This window comes from Schistocerca nitens, chromosome 8 (genome assembly GCF_023898315.1).
Source record: "Schistocerca nitens isolate TAMUIC-IGC-003100 chromosome 8, iqSchNite1.1, whole genome shotgun sequence".
NCBI lineage: Eukaryota > Metazoa > Arthropoda > Insecta > Orthoptera > Acrididae > Schistocerca > Schistocerca nitens.
The window spans coordinates 598,642,826-598,662,466 of NC_064621.1; the positions used below are offsets into that span (position 1 = coordinate 598,642,826).

Sequence of the window (19,641 nt, forward strand, 5' to 3'; positions counted from 1 at the left end):
ATCAAAATATGTTACATAAATGGCCATATCTTTTATTTGCTTTGACTTGGAAGCTTAAAGTTTTTAAACCACTAAGGGACCGTAGACCTTAGTATTTGACATAAATTTCAACTTGATACCTCTGTCCTTTCCTGAGGAAAAGGGGTCTTAACAGACGAACAGACAGAAGGACGGACTAGAAATGGCAAACAAATATTTTTAATGTGATATAATCACAAATTAACAATTTCCATGTATACTGTGAAACCTTGCTTCTTGCCAAATTTGACAATTGTACGGCAACAGGGAACACCCTGTAGGTTCTGGCAGGTAGGTTTGTATCAAAACATGAGACATAAATGGCCATCTTTTGTTTACATTGACTAAGAACGTTTAATTTTTTACACCGTCAAGGCACCGTAGACCTTAGTATCTGATATTAACTTCATTCGATACCTCTACCCATTCCTGAGAAAAAGGGGTGTTAACAGACGGACAGACAGAAGGACAACAATGTGATCTTTCTTCTTACCGATTGAGATGCCGAACCCCAAAAATTGAACAGAATTGTCTATATTGCTCAGTGCCGCGTTGGTGATGTATAAGGTCAACGAAAAAATATTAGTCACTGCTTAAAAGAGCACACTGGTCGCTTTGAAGCACTATACATCTTGTAGAGCTGGTACCAGGCGGTCACGTGACCTTCCACCCTGACGTAAGTCACAGCAATGAAGCTGTGTCACTGTACCAGTCGGTTATATGGAAACAGACCAATGAGATAAGTCGCCATCGAGATGTAACAAAACGGCAGAATTAAGCTATTGTGTTCGGACGGTTGTCAATGATGGTCGATTTCAAACCCGTCAGGAATCGCTGCTTTCAGTGAATACAAGAATGTCTTATCCAGTTTGCGAGCTAACATTCTGAAGTCGATTTCATGATATTGACATTTGGAGTCGGGTATTTTGCAGAAGGCCATTGCGGTACATAATCCGGACGTCTTCGACACAGAAACTGGACAGTAGATGGCTGTAGGCGTGTAGTGTGAACAGATAAGTCACAATTTTGGTACTTTACAAATGGTGCAGGGCATCCACTGCACCAAAAGTCCACTGAGGCATATAGGTCGCACTGTGTTGAGGGTGCAGTTCAGACTACAGATGGTTCTATGACGTTTTGGAGTTGTTATTCGTGTGTTGACTTGGGGCTCACTCAGTCAGGTTGCCATGAACATAAATCAGGATATTTATTTTAACGTTCTTCATTCTACATCTCATAGTAAGTACGCTGTGAACTCTCCTGTCTTCCAAGATGACAACACGCCTGTTCACATGGCTGCACCTCTGGTTTGACGAACACTCAGGCACAATATCAACCTCGACGTTAATACCAGAGAAAATGGGATTTGTATCAACGGGTGAAACGTAAGGATTCCTGCAGTTTTGTAGTGACATCGTCCACATATGTCATACCTGTAGAAACTTTGGACCTGCTTCCTCGCCGAACTGAGGCCATTATCGGTGCTACAGCAGGTGTTACACGGTTTTAGCTTCATGTCTTCTGGAAGTGGCCAATTTTTCGTGTGATTCCGACTGCGCGCGGACCCAAAATTCTACCTGCTCTTGAAGTGGTCAACTGCGCACAGGGTCATTTTTCGAACCAGGTTAACTGCACATGGTGGACAGTTTTGAGTCCAGCCAACTGCGCATGGAGAAAAACACTAAATAAGTAGGCACTACAGCATTTTCCTTCCCATTTTCAGAGACTTAGGACTCTCTATGACCTGTCATGGGAATTGTGAAAAATGCTTGATAAAATACGCATGCCCATACTCTTCAAGGTATTGAAAAAGACACAGAAACTACTTTCATTCCTTATGATAATAAGAAACGCTTTTTAAAACATTTATCGCCTCATATTTACATTTCTGTACTTTAAAATCAATTCCTATATACACTATACATGTTTTCAAGTTTATTGTTAGATCGACGAGGCTTATCTGTATCATTCATTTTAATATATGTAGTTGTCTGGGTCCAAAAAATAGCATATGTATGTGGAGGCGCACTGTTGAAATTAAGGCCGAAAGCCTGTGAGGTGCCAGGGTGGGGAAGAGTTTGTACCTCTTTAATTCTGACGAATTTTGCGTGAGAACGAGACATTTACTCGATCCCCTCCTTACCTGCCACCTAATTCATTATGCGCACAACGGTAACGAAGGGAAATGATGGTGGACCCTGCTAGTTGGTAAAATAAGGAGTGCACACTCACAATAATTCAATAAAAAATTGTAATCTACTCATAGAAGAAAAAAAAAGATAATTTTATCATAATAAACAACAGGAAATGGGATTCTACATATATCAACGAAATGATATGCTGCTTAAATATTACAATGGGATTTATTATACATCAGAACGTAAAGGCACATGATTATCGACACAAACAGTAGATTAAAGGATAGGGTATTCTGAACTATTATGCGAATAAGAGTTGGCTCGAGAACAAGGGCTCCTACTCTCTGTGGTGCAATAGCTTGACGATAATGACTGGAGCTCCTAATCAATCAAATATTACTCTCTCGACTGTGTTGCAGTATCGCGATTAGTAGTGAGAGCTCACATGGGATCACATGGAAAAACGAGCAAGGTGGACTTGTGGCAAAGCAAACGCGCGTGCTGCTGAGGACTTCAGTGTAAAATTGATAGGTCCTACAATTCCGGAACCGCAAAATACTTTGCCAATCCTGAAATTTGTAGCAGGTCGTCGGTAGGCAGCTTTCTGATGACGTAGGTGCCGACTTCTGGTGTGCAGCAACTCTGTTTCAACCCCTGGCCTCGAAGGCTGTCCAAGAATTCTAAGTTCTGCCGAAAAAAGTGTGACTAAATCCCAAGACCGTCCGACTCCGACGAAAATCAGATCCAGAACCCCCAGGCCCGCACAACGCAAGAGCGAAGCCAACATTGCTCAACTCCTTACCGTCCTCGAAAACCGCGAATCAGTTTTCAGTTCTGATTCCAAAATTCCCCCACACTGTCTCAGAATATCATTCACGCCAATAGCGACCATTCCTTCCAATTTCAAACAGGGCTTTATGACGTCAACTAGCCCCAGTTTAAGCTGACCAATCATGCCTCTGCTATTCAGCTGAGGGCACTGAACTTGGCGTTTGACCGGCTACGAAAGCAACCTGCCTAGACCACCGGCCATCTGGCGGCAGACAGTCGCACCCACCAGAGCACGGTCCACAAGTATTCTCAGAATCAAGAGGACAATGCAGTCAGTCGGTGCCAGGAGTCTTCGTTCCGGAGGCGCCAGAACGGTAAAGACATAAATTGCAGCGACACTCAGACGTCTCGCAGGTCGTTCCGCCGTGCATACAATAGGCGAAACTCGACCGACGTCAGTCGTTCCGCCAGGCACTTAAGCCCATTGTACGAACCCCTCAGAATTTGGGGAGGTGCAACCCCCAGCCGTAAATGCTTTGTGCCACGTCCTCCAATGCTCACCTCGCACAGGCCACACAGGGAGTAACCCAACATGCATAGGAACCAAGTGAAAAGTATTTTCGAGCTCTCAGTACAAATACTCTCATTACAATAACCTTATTTGGTCTGTTACCACTGTGCAACACATGGAACATTAATAAAATTGATGAAAATGAGAGACAACATGCAAAAGAGGGCATGGACCCTCTCAAGCCCTGTGATATGCCTCACAAACATCACCAACATTGGCTGTTCTTTTAGAACTCATAGTATTGGAAGCCCAAATTTCGTCCAAATTAAGGCCGAAAGCCCTGTGATATGCCTCACAAACATTGGCTGTTCTTTCACAACTTATAGTATTGAAAGCCCAAATTTTGGGCGGAAACCTGCATTCTATGAAATTCGTTGTCAAACAATCTGAAAAAATGTAACATTTTTAATTTCGTGTTTAATGCTCATTAAATCTTCAACGAAAGCACCCCCAACTTCGTCGGTAGGGAGAAAAGTCAGATAAAACACCCAGTGGAACCATTTACCTATTACTTAGATCAGTGTTATTTCGTTTCTAATCGGAAGATGGCCTCAGCGGCTGAATTATCCTCCACCAGGCCTGTGTCAGATGAAATGTACATCCTACTATTGATGAAAATGGTCACGCCTGAGTAGTTTTCTTTTTTTTTTTTTTTTTTGTATGTGTGTGTGTGTGTGTGTTAACTACTTCGAAATCAGACACAATGATCAACAGTTGGCACTTAATATTCATATCATCACAAGCATTTAGGATTTCAGTTAATACTTTTTTGTATGTAATTGCTGTTTTGTTACGCAACAAACTTAGTACTGACTATTATTTGAAACATGAATTCTATACTTTGCAGGAACGCAGCAATCCATTTCTATCCTACTACTCACATGCGAAGAGAAGGAACAGCAGACAGCTTTACACAGTCGGAGAAAATGACTAATTACAACAGTGTTACAAACCGTTCGGTGAAAACATTTCCAAGAAGCAAATGAAACACTCACGCGCAGTCTAGTTGTTTATAATGTACCTCATCGCGCGCAGTCGACCTGTCTGCTCATGTAATACTGAACCTTTCGGCGCGCAGTTGGGCAAACGAGCTTCTCGCGCGGAATCCGTACCCACTCCAATTTTTTGCGCAATGTGCTTGCCAATGAAATCAGCGGATGAAGAACAAATCACGCCACACGCCACTTAACAACATTTCACTTCTCTTCCTCCCTGTCTTCAAAAACAACATGTTTGTAAAATTCGTGTTGCCTGAAGTTTGCGAAACACAGCCTTCCTCTGAGCTTGTTGCGGACATCCTCACAGTCTTTGCATCACAAAAGCGCAAAATACAGGGTGAGGCATAATATCGAGCGATTTTAAAAAGCACGCGAATCGAGCTGCGTCGGAGAGAGGTGGAGGGGATAGCGTCAGGTACGTTTGGCGCGAAATAGCATTTAGTCATAATGGAGTGCTGGACCCCACAGCATTGTGCGTACGCTGTCAAAGCATTTTATCAAAACGGTAGTTCGTACCAGCTAGCGCGTTGTGCATTCCGCTACCACTCCAACATTAATGGGAATCGGACGGTGCCATCTGCCTCTGCGATTAAAAAGTGTGTTGAGAACTCTGAGGAGGCGGCGTCAACGACAAAGTAGAAAACTGGGAGACCAAAACTGTGCGCACATCTGAAAACATCGAACGTGTAAGAGCTGCCACTGAGAGAAGTCCTCGTCGCTCAGTTCGGCGGCACAGCGCTGACTTGGGATTTCAAACAGAACGGTAAGAAGAATTTTACACGAAGATTTGCACTTTCACCCCTACAAAATCCAAATGGTTCAGGCTCTTAAGGAAACAGATCATGTGAGCCGAAGCCGGTTCTGCTTAGAATTTTTGGACATGATTAATCAAGACGAGGACAACGTAAACCGTTTGTGGAACTGCATGAGCAACCATTGCGCTACGCAAAAGTTATTGCGTACTACGCCATGGCAATGCTGTAACAGTGACATTGCGCAGATACGCAGACATGTTGGAAAACCTTTTTACTCCACAGCTTGCATACGACGAAGGGAGCGATGAGAAGTTTTTCCAGCAGGACGGAGCAACTTCCTGCCTTGCTCGAGTAAGCATAGATACTTTCAATCGTTTGTTTCCAAATCATGTGATCTCCCGAAGTGGGGATATTACATGTGCCGCTCGTTCACCGACCTCACAACATGTGACTTTTTCTTGTTGGGTTATACGAAACGCAAAGTGTACCAGGAGAACCCTCATCGAACAATTGAAGCCCTGAAAGAGCGGATCCGACAGGAAGTTGTTCAAATCCCACTGGCATGCTGCGCAATGTGATGATGACTCACTTCAAGGTCCGGCTGGAGGAATGTGTGCGTCTAAACGGATGACATCTTTTCGGAGCTATCTTCAAAAAATAACCGATGTTTTACTATTGCAGAAAACGCTTTTTCATGTATTTTAAGATTATTAAGTAAAAAATTAACGAAGTGCTTTTTCTTAACAGCCTTTTCAAAATCGCTCTTTCTTATGCCTCACCCTCGACTAATGGCTTAAGAACAAGCAACGCGCAAAATATCAAAAAACAACGAGTCGAGAGGACTAACCACCACATACCTGTTGTGTTTTTCAGCTCAGGTAGCCCGAGCCGACCTGTGCCCCCGGACTTGACTGCCTTGGCCTACACCGACTACCATACCCTCGCCTAACGCTCCTACTCAGCACCACCACCACCATGGCGGATGAGAAGAAGGACCTGGACGGGGTGAGTGTCTAGGCAACCTGCGATTCTGCTGATCACACGTCCCCTTCTTGCAGAGCAAAATCCTGCAATGGGTTTGGTGGATAGTTCATTAAACTTACATCTGTCATTTAAATTTCTTTAATGTGTGTTGCTCTAACAACTCTTTGAGCCCTTAAATACAACATTTACGTTGCACACTGATGTGTAGATAAGTGTGGTACAACAGTTTTACATAGACATAGACCAAGGTATTGGATTTCATGTAGCGTACAGGAAGAAAAAAATGCATATGAAACATTCAGCGAAAACGTAATAATGAAATCCGTCTATTGTCTTTTCAATAGTGTCTCTGCCTCACCAATGCAGATTTCGAAGCGCAACTTCATCAGTTGTTATCGAAGGTCCTTCATTGTCATGTCAGCCGGCCTGGTGGCCGAGCGGTTCTAGGCGCTACAGTCTGGAACCGCGCGACCACTACGGTCGCAGGTTCGAATCCTGCCTCGTGCATGGAATTGTGTGATGTCCTTAGGTTAGTTAGGTTTAAGTTGTTCTAAGTTCTAGGGGGCTGATGACCTCAGAAGTTAAATCCCATAGTGCTCAGAGCCATTTGAACCATCTGAACCATTGTGATGTCAACTGTCCAGAAAGAGTATTTGTGAATACACAGTGTGAATGTTCATATAATAATGTTAACAGAATTTGGAAGGTACTTCATTGCGACGTATGTCATAAATAACAGAAATCAGAAAAATTCACAGATACGTATTTTTGCCATGTTGACATCACACTAAAGGACCTTCAATAAAATTGAAACCCTGATAACTAGGCTGTGCTTCGAAATATATATTGGTGAGGTTAAAATACTATTGAAAAGACAGCAGACGGACTTCAATATTACATTTCTATTCATGTAACTGTCTAGGTTTTGCCATGAACAAGCACTATGGCCACCACTGAAAAAGTTTCTGTATTGGGGAACCCTTGAAAAATTTTGAGCAATGATCTTTTATACATAAGGGGGCACGAAGAATAATTACTGAACGTTTCCCCGTACTTTTCTTTGGTTTTTTTTCAGTTTAATAGTCCTGTTAAGCATTAGATTAAGTTACGCGCGTAACAATACTTCTTTCATACAACACAATTCACACACTGTCGAAAATAGCAGTATGTGATTCACTGAAGCGCCAAAGAAACTGATATAGCATAATCAAATACAGAGATACCTAAACAGGCAGAATACGGCACTACCCTCGGCAACGCCTATATAAGACAACTAGCGTCTGGCGCAGTTGTTAGATCTGTTACTGCTGTTACAATGGCAGATTATCAAGATTTAAGTGAGTTTGAACTTGGTGTTATAGTCGGCGCACGAGCGATGAAACACATCTCCGAGGTAGCGATGAAGTGGGAACTTTCCAGTACGAACATTTCACCGTGAATATAAGAAGTTCGGTAAAACATCAAACCTCCGACGTCGCTGCGGCAGGAAAAAGATCCTGCAAGAGCGGGACCAACGACTGAAGAGAATCGTTCAATGTGACGGAAGTGAAACCTTTCCGCATATTGCTGCAGATTTCAATGCTGGCCCATCAATAAGTGTCAGCATGGGAACCATTCAACGAAACATCATCGATATGGACTTTCGGACCCGAATGCCCACTCGTGTACCCTTGATGACTGCTTTACGCCTCACCTGGGCCCGTCAACACCGATATTGGACTGTTGATGACTGGAAACATATTGCCTGGTCGGACGAGTGTCGTTCCGAATTGTATCGAACGGATGGACGTGTAAGGGTGTGGAGACAACTTCATGAATCCATGGACCCTGCTTGTCAGCAGGGGACTGTTCAAGGTGGTGGAGGCTCTGTAATGGTGTGGGGCGTGTGCAGTTTGAGTGATATGGGACCCCTGTGTCGTGCTGCGCGATTTTTGCGTGCTCACCGAAGGCCGCATACGATATTATGCAGGTGTACCTCTTTCTTTGGCTCTTCAGTGTATTTTCGCTGTATAAACAGATGAATTGTTTTCATTTGCCTTTTCATCACGGAGAAAGTATTGAAACAACTGAAATTATGGCCAATACGACAATTTTCCTGCTTTTCCAACAATTTCAGCTTTTAAGTTCCTAAACTTCACATTTATAACAAAATCGTTGAAAACATGCATTATAAGATATACCGACTTTGTTTGACTGTATTTCAGAGCAGGGTAAACATAATCATACGGCGTACAATAGCTCAGACTTCGTGAAAGAAAATCGGACAACCAACAGATTTAAAAAGACGATTGCACATTTCAGCAACTCAGTATGTCGGAAAATAAGTGTTCTGGGAATATAACTTATTAAGTCTGAGTCGTCTTCTCTTTATGAAGACCAAAACTTGCTGTCAGTGTGTGTAGGCAGGTTAAACAGCATAATTCAGTTCGATGTCTCTCATATTTGTAATTTTAAACCGCCTAAAGCAATTAGGTGACCGCACAGCATACGGCGCATTATATTAAGACAACATTCCAGTTCATTACACATAGGACGATATGTTGGAGATAAATTATAATTTACTGACGTAGGTGCTATATAATCCTCGCCTCCAGCTCAAGCCATTAGAAGAATTTTTTTAATAAGCGAGGTCGATCTATACACTTAGATCAGTAAGCTCTAGGCCGCTACACAAACATTACTGTTGACTACTTGTTTCTGAGGCGTTGGCTGACCTTTCCTTCGTTCCAGGTGGGGCTGGAGATCGAAGCCCCAGGCGTATCCCGGGAACCAATCGTGATGCCCAACCTGCCAAGACCGCTGACCCTCGACGAGAAAAAGTTTCTGCTCGCCGTCGAAAGAGGAGATGTCCCGAACGTCAGGAGGTATAACACTACATTTTCAGAAAATTAGAGAAATACGTTAAAGTCTTAAAAACTAGTTAAAGAGCGTTTCAAAAAGCCTATCTGATTTTTACTAACGTATTTTACGTATTATTAGACGCTACGGACTACAAACATAACTTAATTTGAAAGCATTTAAAAAAAAAACATTTTTACCATTTTTAGTATTAGATTGCAAAGCCAGATTAAAACAGTTCTCAGTTTATAAAACCGAACTGACCTTTAAAATCCTTGAAAATCGTCATCTGAACTTTCTTTTTCTTCTTCTTCTTCCTCTTCGTTGTCATGTTCTCCTCTCCATCAGATGGTCTTCATTGCAATCGAGACGGTTACTTTTGCTGCACTTCTTGAAAGACCCATACTGTTGTTTGATTGTAAGTCGTTTTAATGCCCCCTTCGGCGTGAATTCGTGTTGGGTTTCATCCATAATCCATTTGTTCCATTCATCTCTAATATACAATTTAACATCTAGATCTATACGTTGCAAACCACCTTGATGTGTATGGTAGACAGTATGTCCCATTGAACGAGTTATCAGGATTTCTTCCTGTTCCATTCACGCATGGAGAATGATTTTTTGAATGCCTCAGTGCTTACAGTAATTATTCTAATCTTATCCTTACGGCCCCTATGTTAGCCATAAGTATGGGATTGCAGTATAGCCGCAGGTTATATTTGTTGCATCGGTGCACTGCTGCTGCCATTTGAACCCAGTGTTGCCAGATTCAGATAGATTTCCCGCAGCAACGAATATATGGCCATTTTCAAGACTGGTGGGAATTTTAAGTCAAACACTGGACATTTTTATATTGATTTCGAGTATAAGACGCACCTGAATTTTGGAAGCAATTTTCGAAGAAAAAAGTGCGTATTACAGTTCGTAATACACGGTATTCATATCTAATTAGACAAACATGATAACAGAACAGGTACAAATTGTATAATACCCACAAAACCCTAAAGATTTTGCTGTGTTATTATACATGGTGACACAGAAAAATGGGAACATTTCCACAATCCAATAAAACTAGTAGTAATGAAGGAAAGAAATTGCATTCATAGTAATTGAAACCTTACAACTTTGCCATTTATGAAACGTTGATGGCATTTATCATTTTTTTTTAAATTTTGTCCTTTAGATGGCGTCTTCCTGTACAAATATTTTCGTGAAATCTGCTGTTGATATTCCTCATTGACCACTGCAATATCTCAGCTGGGATACTGTGAACTACATCCCGAATTCTCTGTTTTAACTCATCCAAGGTTCTTGGTCGAGTCGTGTAGACTTTGCTCTTGAGGTAGCTCCACAAGAAAAAAATCACAGATTGATAAATCTGGCGATCTAGGGGGCCAGAGAATGTTACCGAATCTTGAGATCACACTGTTGCCAAACAATTCTCGCACATATGCCAATGATTGACGTGCAGTTTGTGATGCTCTGTCCTGTTGAAACCAGGTTTCTTGAACGTTCGGAAAGTTGTCCAAAGCAGGCGTAACGAAAGTTCGTAACGTCTCCTAACGATCGGCACTGACCGTTATTGTGTTTCCCTATTCATTTGCGAAAAAATACGGTCGCATAAACCCATGTGATGAAACACCACACCATAAAGTCGCTTTACCAGCGTGTAAAGGGCGCTCAATAACGTCATTAGGATTTGTTTTTTCCCAGTAACGGTAGTTCTGTTTATTCACATTACCTGTGAGATGAAAATGTGCCTCATTTGACATCCACAACTTGTTTAGAAATTTATCGTCATTCTTTATTTTTGTTATCATTTATTGACAAAATCCTACTCGCAACTGGTAATCGTGGTCCTTCAATTGTTGAACTATCTGTAGTTTGTATGGATGAAATTTTAAATCAAGATCAAGAATTCTGCGAACACTCTCCCGGGACACTCCAACCACTGCTGCTTGCTTACAAATTGAATGCCGTGGGTTCCGTAACATAGACTTGTGTACAACATTAATGTTCGCTGCAGAACGCACACTTCTTGATTGTCCTGTTGGTTTCCTCTTGAGGGCAGATCCAGTCTCTTCAAAGTTATTAATCCAACATTTTATAGCGTGTTTCGAAGGAATGGCATCATGACGTCCTACATTATAGAAACGCCGAAACTCCCTCTGCGCCGCTACCAAACTATCATTGTTTTTATAAACCATTTTTATAGCTAACGCACGCTGATGTCCGTTCCACTGGTCCATGCTACTGAAATGGCGGACTGTTTACTTACTGTCACGAACCCGCAGTGCTGCCACCTGTCCATGGCTGCCACTACTCATTTCAAACATTCCCGTTATTCTGTGTCACCCTGTAAATGCTCTATGTGCCCACCATCAGCTACACAGGCAGTATCTACACAAGGCCTAAGTTCTTGATGTAAGATTTCATCACTGGTGTTGCTATTTCGTTTTTGAATTCATTTACATCTTCAGTTAGAGAGGGAACAAAACCACATTCCTTCACATATTCCAACAAAAAGACGCATTGTGTCATATCTGGAGATCTTGGAAGCAAGACTGTAGGGTAGTGTTTCAAATTCCCGTTCGCTATATTCAGCGTTTAGGCAATGCTCCATTCAGAAACTGTTGTACACTTGTGGCAGTGTGGTTGGGCTCCATCTTGTTGGAGTATGAAATCATTGGTCTTCCTGAAGTAGTTGAAAAAGCCACAACTGTAGCATTTCATTAATTCATACCAGTCACGGTGTTATTCTCAAAAAGTGAATGAGCCATGTGCCTTTTAATAAGAAATGGAACAAAACACGCTCACTTTAGCCATATCTCTTTCATGTTCAACCATCTCCTGTGCATTACGGAGTCCCTATATGCACATATTATGCCAGTTAACTTTACCATTAACATGAAATGTTGCTTCAGCACTGAAAAATAACCATAGCAAAATTTATGACAATGTGCCATGTGTTCTTTCTGTGTTGCAGGTGATAGGGATAGTAGTGGTTGTCATGCAGGATACCTATAATCGTACTTTGGTTTTCACCATGCTGGCAGGCAACTTGCCTGGAGCTTGTACTAGGATACGTCTCAATATCCTATAGAACCCGGTCCTCCATATTTGATGTACACACAGTCTGCCATCTCTCTTCACGTTTGTTTGTCTGAAAGGACCCATGATCACAGAAACATACAAAAAGGAATTGAAATGTTGTGTGATGTGGTTGGCGTCTGTGAGAATACTTGTTTTGGTGTAGCCGTGCTGCCTCTTGGATATTTCTATCTTCTTGGCCTCACACAAACCCATCTCGACCTGTTCCCGACATGAATACCAGACCATTCTGCTGCTTACAGTACGCTGCGTCAATCACACAATCTGCAACACACAAGGAACACGCGGCATGTGACCGGAGAAACTGTCATTCGTCAGCGCCATCGACAGTGGCAGCGATGCATTTCAGCAGACATGTTCATAGGATCTTTGTTCCTCCATTTCCAGTCAATACGTCCCTGCAGTTTGTTGGTTTTACTAATGTTCACCCAGTGTAGCGTCTTATGCATGTTAGGCTGTAATCCAAAATCAAGCGAGACCCATAGTAGTAGAAGGTGATATGTTACAAGTCACACCTCTACTGTGATGGTACTTTCTGAAAGTAAAAATGTCATAAAGGATGTATAGGCTATAATTTAATTGCACAGTATTCTCAGATGCAAAAGGAAGCACTGAATCTGGTACACTTTAGTTAATGTCATTGCATTGCAGGATGTTGCAGCTAGCGCACCACAAAGGGCATATCAATATCAATTGCCTGGATCCGCTGGGAAGAGGTGCACTGACATTGGCCATCGACCAGGAAAACTTGGAGATGGTCGAGCTGCTGGTCGTGCTCGGCGTAGAAACGCGTGACGCGCTTCTGCATGCTATCAACGTAGAGTTCGTGGAAGCCGTTGAACTCCTCCTCGAGCACGAGGAAATCATCCATAAAGAAGGGGAGCCTTACGTGAGTAACGACGTTGTGTAACAAGCAAGCATTAGATTTTCCTGACACCACTGCTTAATGACAACCCCTCACACCTACAACAGTCATTCGTTCCATCACAAGATCGCTTTTTAATGTCTTGATATTGTGTCTATTCGCAGTAATGGTGTTTATCATTACGGTAAGGTACATCTACAAAATGCATTACTCTTTTCAACTTCGCACATTCGCTTGTCTTCAACAATACAAGAAACGAATGGGTTTCACCCAAATCGGAATATGTGCACTAAATCGCACAATATCCCGTCTTTGGAAGGAATCTTGTGGGCTTTTTTGCCATGACAGTGTCTCGTGATCCATTGGACAGTCTCCTATGTCTCAGTGTAACAGCCCCACTGCTTATTTCACATTCCTGCACAGTAGTCAAGACTGCATTCCCTATCGGCATATGAAAAAAGCTCTCTCTCCATCCTACAAATCCTTTCCATTCGCTTCAAAGTGATTCTAAGCATAGGCTACAATTCCCCTCTGTGGAAAATCTATTCTTCCTTAAATTTAACAAATATGCTAGTGACAACCTCATCTAGTGCCTAACCACCCCACTTCAGTATTTATAAAGGTCCTCAAACCCATACTCTCCCAATGCATCTATGAACACCTAAACAGGCATTTACCCATTTCTGTTAACCACTGTAGATAACATCCCAACTTCTATTCCGACAACTAACTCTTATACCTTATCTACCTGCAGTCCCACTAACTCAGTGAACATAAACCTGCCATCTACATGTCACTTAAGCTTGGAAAGGCCTAAGACTGTGTACGGCAACAGGTATATTTTTCAAATTCCAGATGTATACAGTTCCAATAGCCTATCCCATTCTGATTACTGTCCAATCGCCCACCCTTTGTACCAACTTATGCATCAACTGAGTAATCATAAATCTGCCATCTTTGTGTCCTTCGACACTGCAAAGGCCTATTACCGCATATGGTAGTCGAGCATCTTTTTCAAATTCTATGTGTAAGCACCTCCAATAGCCTATCCTACCGTGATTGTGCAATCCAATTGCCCACACTACGTAACCATAAACATAAACAACACTAATTTCCGTATCTCTCCTCCTACTGCAGGCTTGCCCCATGTCTCTGTTCTCTAGCCACTCCAGCATGTCCACTACTCTATTCATATTTAAAGGAAAAGCATACCTGTTCACTTCCATTAGTACACTGACGAAACTGCTTACATAGCCCTATACTTCTCCCACCAGAAATCTCAACAACCCCTCAAGTGCCATTTCAACCAGTTCACCCCCTGGGGCACCAAGCGAGGTAATGTGGTTGGTAAGTCATTGGACTCTCATTCAGGACAATTTGCTTTCCAACCCCCACCCAACAATACTGGTTTACGCCTTCCATTGTTTCCCTTAACCTCTGGAGGTGAATACGATGAATGCGTTTTTGAAAAAGAAACGAGTAATTTTCTCCCCCAACTTTGACTAACGTGAGTTTGCGTTCCATCTTTAATGGCCTCGTTTTTAACAGAATGTTGAACGTTGTACCTAAACCACTGGTACATCATGATAAACCCTTCCAAGATCAAGACAGTATTTATAGGACCCCAAAGCCGTGCGGGATTAGCCGAGCGGTCTGGGGCGATGCATCATGGACTGTGCGGCTGGTCCCAGGGGAGGTTCGAGTCCTCCCTTGGGCATGGGTGTGTGTGTTTGTCCTTAGGATAATTTAGGTTAAGTAGTGTGTAAGCTTAGAGACTGATGACCTTAGCAGTTAAGTCCTATAAGATTTCATACACATTTGAACATTTGATTTTTATAGGACCCACCACCCACAGCTTCCGCCTCCCATGACTTCTACGTTGCTGTTTAACAGCGTTCTATCCTACCAATGAAAAAACTAAAATACCGGTACTTCACAGTAACTCTCATCCTTAAACTGAAATGGAAAGACCACCTTCCAAACTTCTAACAGAAAGCCCACAGCAAACTGAATATATTATTCAGATGTAAATGAATATTGAATCCTGCTCCACCCTCCAAACTTACAAAGTGTTGGTCTAACTTATCCTCTCCTACCTTTCTTTATTTAATTTACTACGCTTTGCCCCCCCCCCCCCCCCCCCCATTCTAGCAATCTAGGGGATAAAGCGGGTTGTATGTGGCACTTACAATTGGAAAATAACGCATATACATTGCGTAAATTACACAAAATTCGTGAAGAACACAGTAAGAATAACTGCAAACAAAAATCCGGAACCTAATATAAACCTATCGCCAGTCTAACTTATCTTTACTAACCTACAGCGATAATAGGTATGCCCATTGTCATTTGTAACGACGGAAGTTTCCAGGCGACCAGCACAGCACTCCACCTTGAAGTGGCCATCCCTAGCTTCTCTTCTCGTTTGTCACATCAGACAAGAGTGACAGAGTAGACAACACCAGTAACACCCCCATCCCCAGTTCTTTAAAGACTGGAACTCCATGATATAAAACAGCTTCAAACGTATGATTATTTTATCAATGTGTTGCTTAAAGTTGTTGAGTGCTCTCATCATGAAACAGTGGATGAGTATATTCTGGGTAATTCGCGTACTATAAAAGAAAAGCTAATTTTTCATGCATCTCAACGTTTTTGAATTATATGTCGTACAATGATATAATTTTGCAAGTACATTCCGTGGTACATGTGGGCAGTAACAAAGATGTAATAAATTAAAACGTCATTCTTGATACTGAAGTTTAACAGTGCAAGAACAGTGAAAATTCAGTAAGCGACAAACTTTTCTCTTTTCATCATATTGTGGGCAGTGTCACCGAGAGAAACTTTCATAAAGGTTTGAAATGATGTATAAAGTTTGTTGCTAGGCGTTAAGTGCTGTTATTCTCAAGTATTGGATGAATATAGTCTGAGTGTTCAAACAAATTTCGGGCTTGCAGCCGGTCGTCGTTCAATACTTAGCTTCTGGAAACTTCGGATATGTGAGGCCATCTCCTCCCCGTAAAGGCGTCTGATGTGAATTTTAAGATGTTCCCGGCGAATTGATTGTTCAAACAAATTTCGGGCTTGCAGCCGGTCGTCGTTCAATACTTAGCTTCTCGAAAGTTTCCAGAAGCTAAGTATTGAACGACGACCGGCTGCAAGCCCGAAATTTGTTTGAACAGTCAATTCGACGGGAAAATTTTAAAATTCACATAGTCTGAGTGATTTTTTTAATACCCGTTTTTCTGTGTTAAACCTTTAACAACTGCTAATACCTCTTAATAAGATGGTTATGACAGCATTTCAATTTTTTAAATTCGGTGGATAACTGTTTGAAATACGGAAAATCAAATTTTTGCTGCCCTGGACGCCGTTAGATAGGCAACCCGCAACTGGGGCCAATGCATAATGACCGAGTTAGCCATTTGGTTACATAGATTCTCAAATATAGAATGTATCATCAAGTTAAAATTACATGTTGTACGACGAAGTAGTTATCCGTTTGACTGACGAAGTCTTCTATTTGCAAGGTATAGTCTGTCTGTAAACTGAAGAGCGAACAGCGCTTTTGGTGGGGGAAGTGGCCTTTCCCGGAAGAACGCTGCCACCGGCCTACAGGGGCACCCAAAATCTGTTGCTCGTTTTCGGTCTAGAGGTGTAGATCGGCGTGCAGTGATGTAAGTCGTTTCCGTTCGTGGGATCTTAGTTTCCAGTCTCAGTGAGTTAACGTTGTATACTTACTGATGTACTTCGATATCCGAAGTGATGGATAATCGTCTAGCAATGCAAGAAAATGTGCAGAATACGAAGAAGAGGAGATATTTGGGGAGTAACGAGCGTTCGACCGTCTCTAATCTTATTACAGAGTGTATTAAAGCGGCGACCCAAAAAGAACTGTTGGCTAATATTACCAGTCCGAATCAAAGGGCTGCAATTTATGCACACGTCAGCCTCACCTAATAGGTCGCATAAGAAAGGAATGGAAAAATAAACTGCATGGTTTACTGGAATCGCCACGAAGGAAAACTAATAATTTTGGGAGGAAACCCATTGTTATAGACAGTTTCCAAATCTCGTAAAACCTTTTATGTTTATGGAACACTAAAGCTCTATCTCGATCATTATTCACCTGATTCTAAGACATATTGCTTAAAACAAGTGCATAATAGCTATTCTAAACACTGCTGAAATTTACTGCGAAACATGTACACCGATTCTGGACTTCTAAGCAAAAAGCTTGACATACGAGGTGCGTTCACATATTAATTTTAATTTTTTGGTAAGAACTTTATTTGTTAATCTGCAGCAATGTTATCCTCTTCAAAATATTCCCCATTACATACTATACACTTATGTCAGTGCTTTTTCCAATTCCCGAAACACTGTAGGAACTATTTCTTCGGGATAGTTTATAGGTCTCTTAACTGTGCATTTTTAATCTCATCCATGCTTGTAAAACCGCTGTCCTCTAAGGCCTGCTTTGAAATGTTTATACCACATGTCTGCCCTTGGTTTACTCATAACAGGATCCCCAAAAGCAATATTTACCATTTCTAAAAATTTCATACACTTTATTCCATTCTTGTAACAAAATTTAATACATGTTCTCTACTTTATTTTAAAGGGAAAACAAACAATCGTTGATGCCACCAAAACACATGTAACCTTTCTGACAGCTGACAACAGAATAAATACCCAATATGCATAACGTTGAACACATACGTTTGAAGCATGTTTACGAAGATAGTGGCAAAAAAGTAGTGCAAATCGGCAAAATAAGAACAAGCCTTAAATTCTACAGTCTGATTACATTATAGGGGGTTCGTTTTACGAATAGAAATAGAGGAACATACATCCACATGAACAGGCATTTGGTTGTATGTTTTTAGTAGAATCCTGACTTCCGTTCCTATGTTATTATTTACTCTGTAATGTTGTGTTTCGGAAGAAGCTATCGTTATTTGTATACCTTATGGTCATAATGCATTTGTCTAAAAATAAACGCAGCCGAGACGTATCAGTACACGGCTTCGCCACAGATTTGAAGCGCGCGCCGCGGCAGGGCCGGTACTGCGTTGTGAAACACCCTGTAGAAGCGCCTCGTGACGTAGCTGGGTAGGCAGAGTGGGGACTCGCTCGCTCGCTCTTCAGTTTACCGACAGACTATATATCCAAATTACTGCCGAATGTGTCCTGTACTGAAATGCACTCTGCCTGCATATCTCCCTAGAAGTCAGTATATGATCCTTGCATACATATCTGTAAATCCAAAGGATAAAGTGTATAGCCAAAGAAGTGCTTCCGACATAGTTATCTTGCATGCCCTGTAACATTAAAAAGTACCATCGTCGGCATTCTTCATAACATCATCACTGATCGTGTAGCCCGCAAGTGGCAGGCTCACTCAATCGCTCCAAAGGAGACGACAGGTGTCAACATTATATCGTAGCACAGGTGCAAAATATTCGAACGAAATTTTTTATTCATGGTCATGAGCTTGCCGGTTTCGTTCATAACTTAAGAGGCTTTATTACATCTTTGTGTGGGACAGTCTTTAAAATTAAGGCCTTCATCGAGATGTAATGCCGAATACTGTACCACTCCCTCTCTCTCCTTACTGACGTATCCAACACTTTCACCACGAAAACCTCTGACATAACAGCCTCCCTTTACGCATAATGTACAGTTTTACAAGTGGGTATCTGCATCTTATTCCACAGGTATCACGCTCTTCAAACAGATAATATCGTATTACCTGTGTGCTCAGCACTATCCTCGGAATTTCCACCAACAATCATTAATAAGATTTCTGCTACATTACTTTCAGTTAACTGCTTCAGTGAAGATTCCATTACAATGTGCAAGGAACTGAGTTCCTTAATGGAGCCCAACGGATATCCGTTAGATATACAGGACAAAAATATGGAGACACCACGAGAACTGCATGCTTTGAACATAAATCAGACGCTAGTCAAGCCTACAGGTTGTGCTATTGTATTTGATCAGAAATGGCGCCCGTGCAATGTTCTCAATACGCTCTATGTGTTAGTCGTGGTCAGAAAGGTGTTGTGTGTGCATTATGTCGCGCTCAGTGCATTCCAGCCTGGGCAAACTGTTGGTGCTCGTACGGTAGCTGAAGAGATCGGTGTTTCGAGGGGCACCGTGTCGAAAATTTGTATCACATACAGGAAAAACGGAAAAACAAGATCCGCTAAGAAACAATGCGGTCAAAAGTTTGTATTGTGTGATCGTGACGAACGGTCATTGAAGAGGATTTGTGACGAGAAATAAGAGCAGGGCAACTGCAAAAATCACTGCAGAACTGAATGTCGCAAACGCAAAGCTATTGGCATCAAGACAACAAGAAGGGAACTCCATAAGTAGGGAAATGCAGAACGTGCCGGAGTTCCAAAAACACTTATCAGGGATAGAAATCCCAGCAACTGGAAAACGTGGTGCCAAAGCCATAAAACCTCGACTATGGAGCAATAGAAGAATGTCATTTGGACAAGTGAGTCTTGTTTCACACTATTTCCATCTTCCGGCCGAGTTTACGTTCCAAGAGTGAGACATGGGGGTTTGGTGATTT

General features: G+C 41.9%; 1 protein-coding gene across 1 annotated transcript in view; it reads left to right on the forward strand.

The window, feature by feature from the left end:
• LOC126199303 (transient-receptor-potential-like protein) overlaps positions 1 to 19,641 on the forward strand; it is a 212,081-nt gene that overhangs the window by 18,461 nt on the left and 173,979 nt on the right. The window contains exons 2-4 of the mRNA XM_049936138.1: positions 6,125 to 6,256; positions 8,966 to 9,099; positions 12,836 to 13,073. Coding sequence (XP_049792095.1) covers positions 6,227 to 6,256; positions 8,966 to 9,099; positions 12,836 to 13,073 — 402 coding nt within the window. The 5' untranslated portion in view covers positions 6,125 to 6,226. The remainder of the gene's footprint in view (positions 1 to 6,124; positions 6,257 to 8,965; positions 9,100 to 12,835; positions 13,074 to 19,641) is intronic.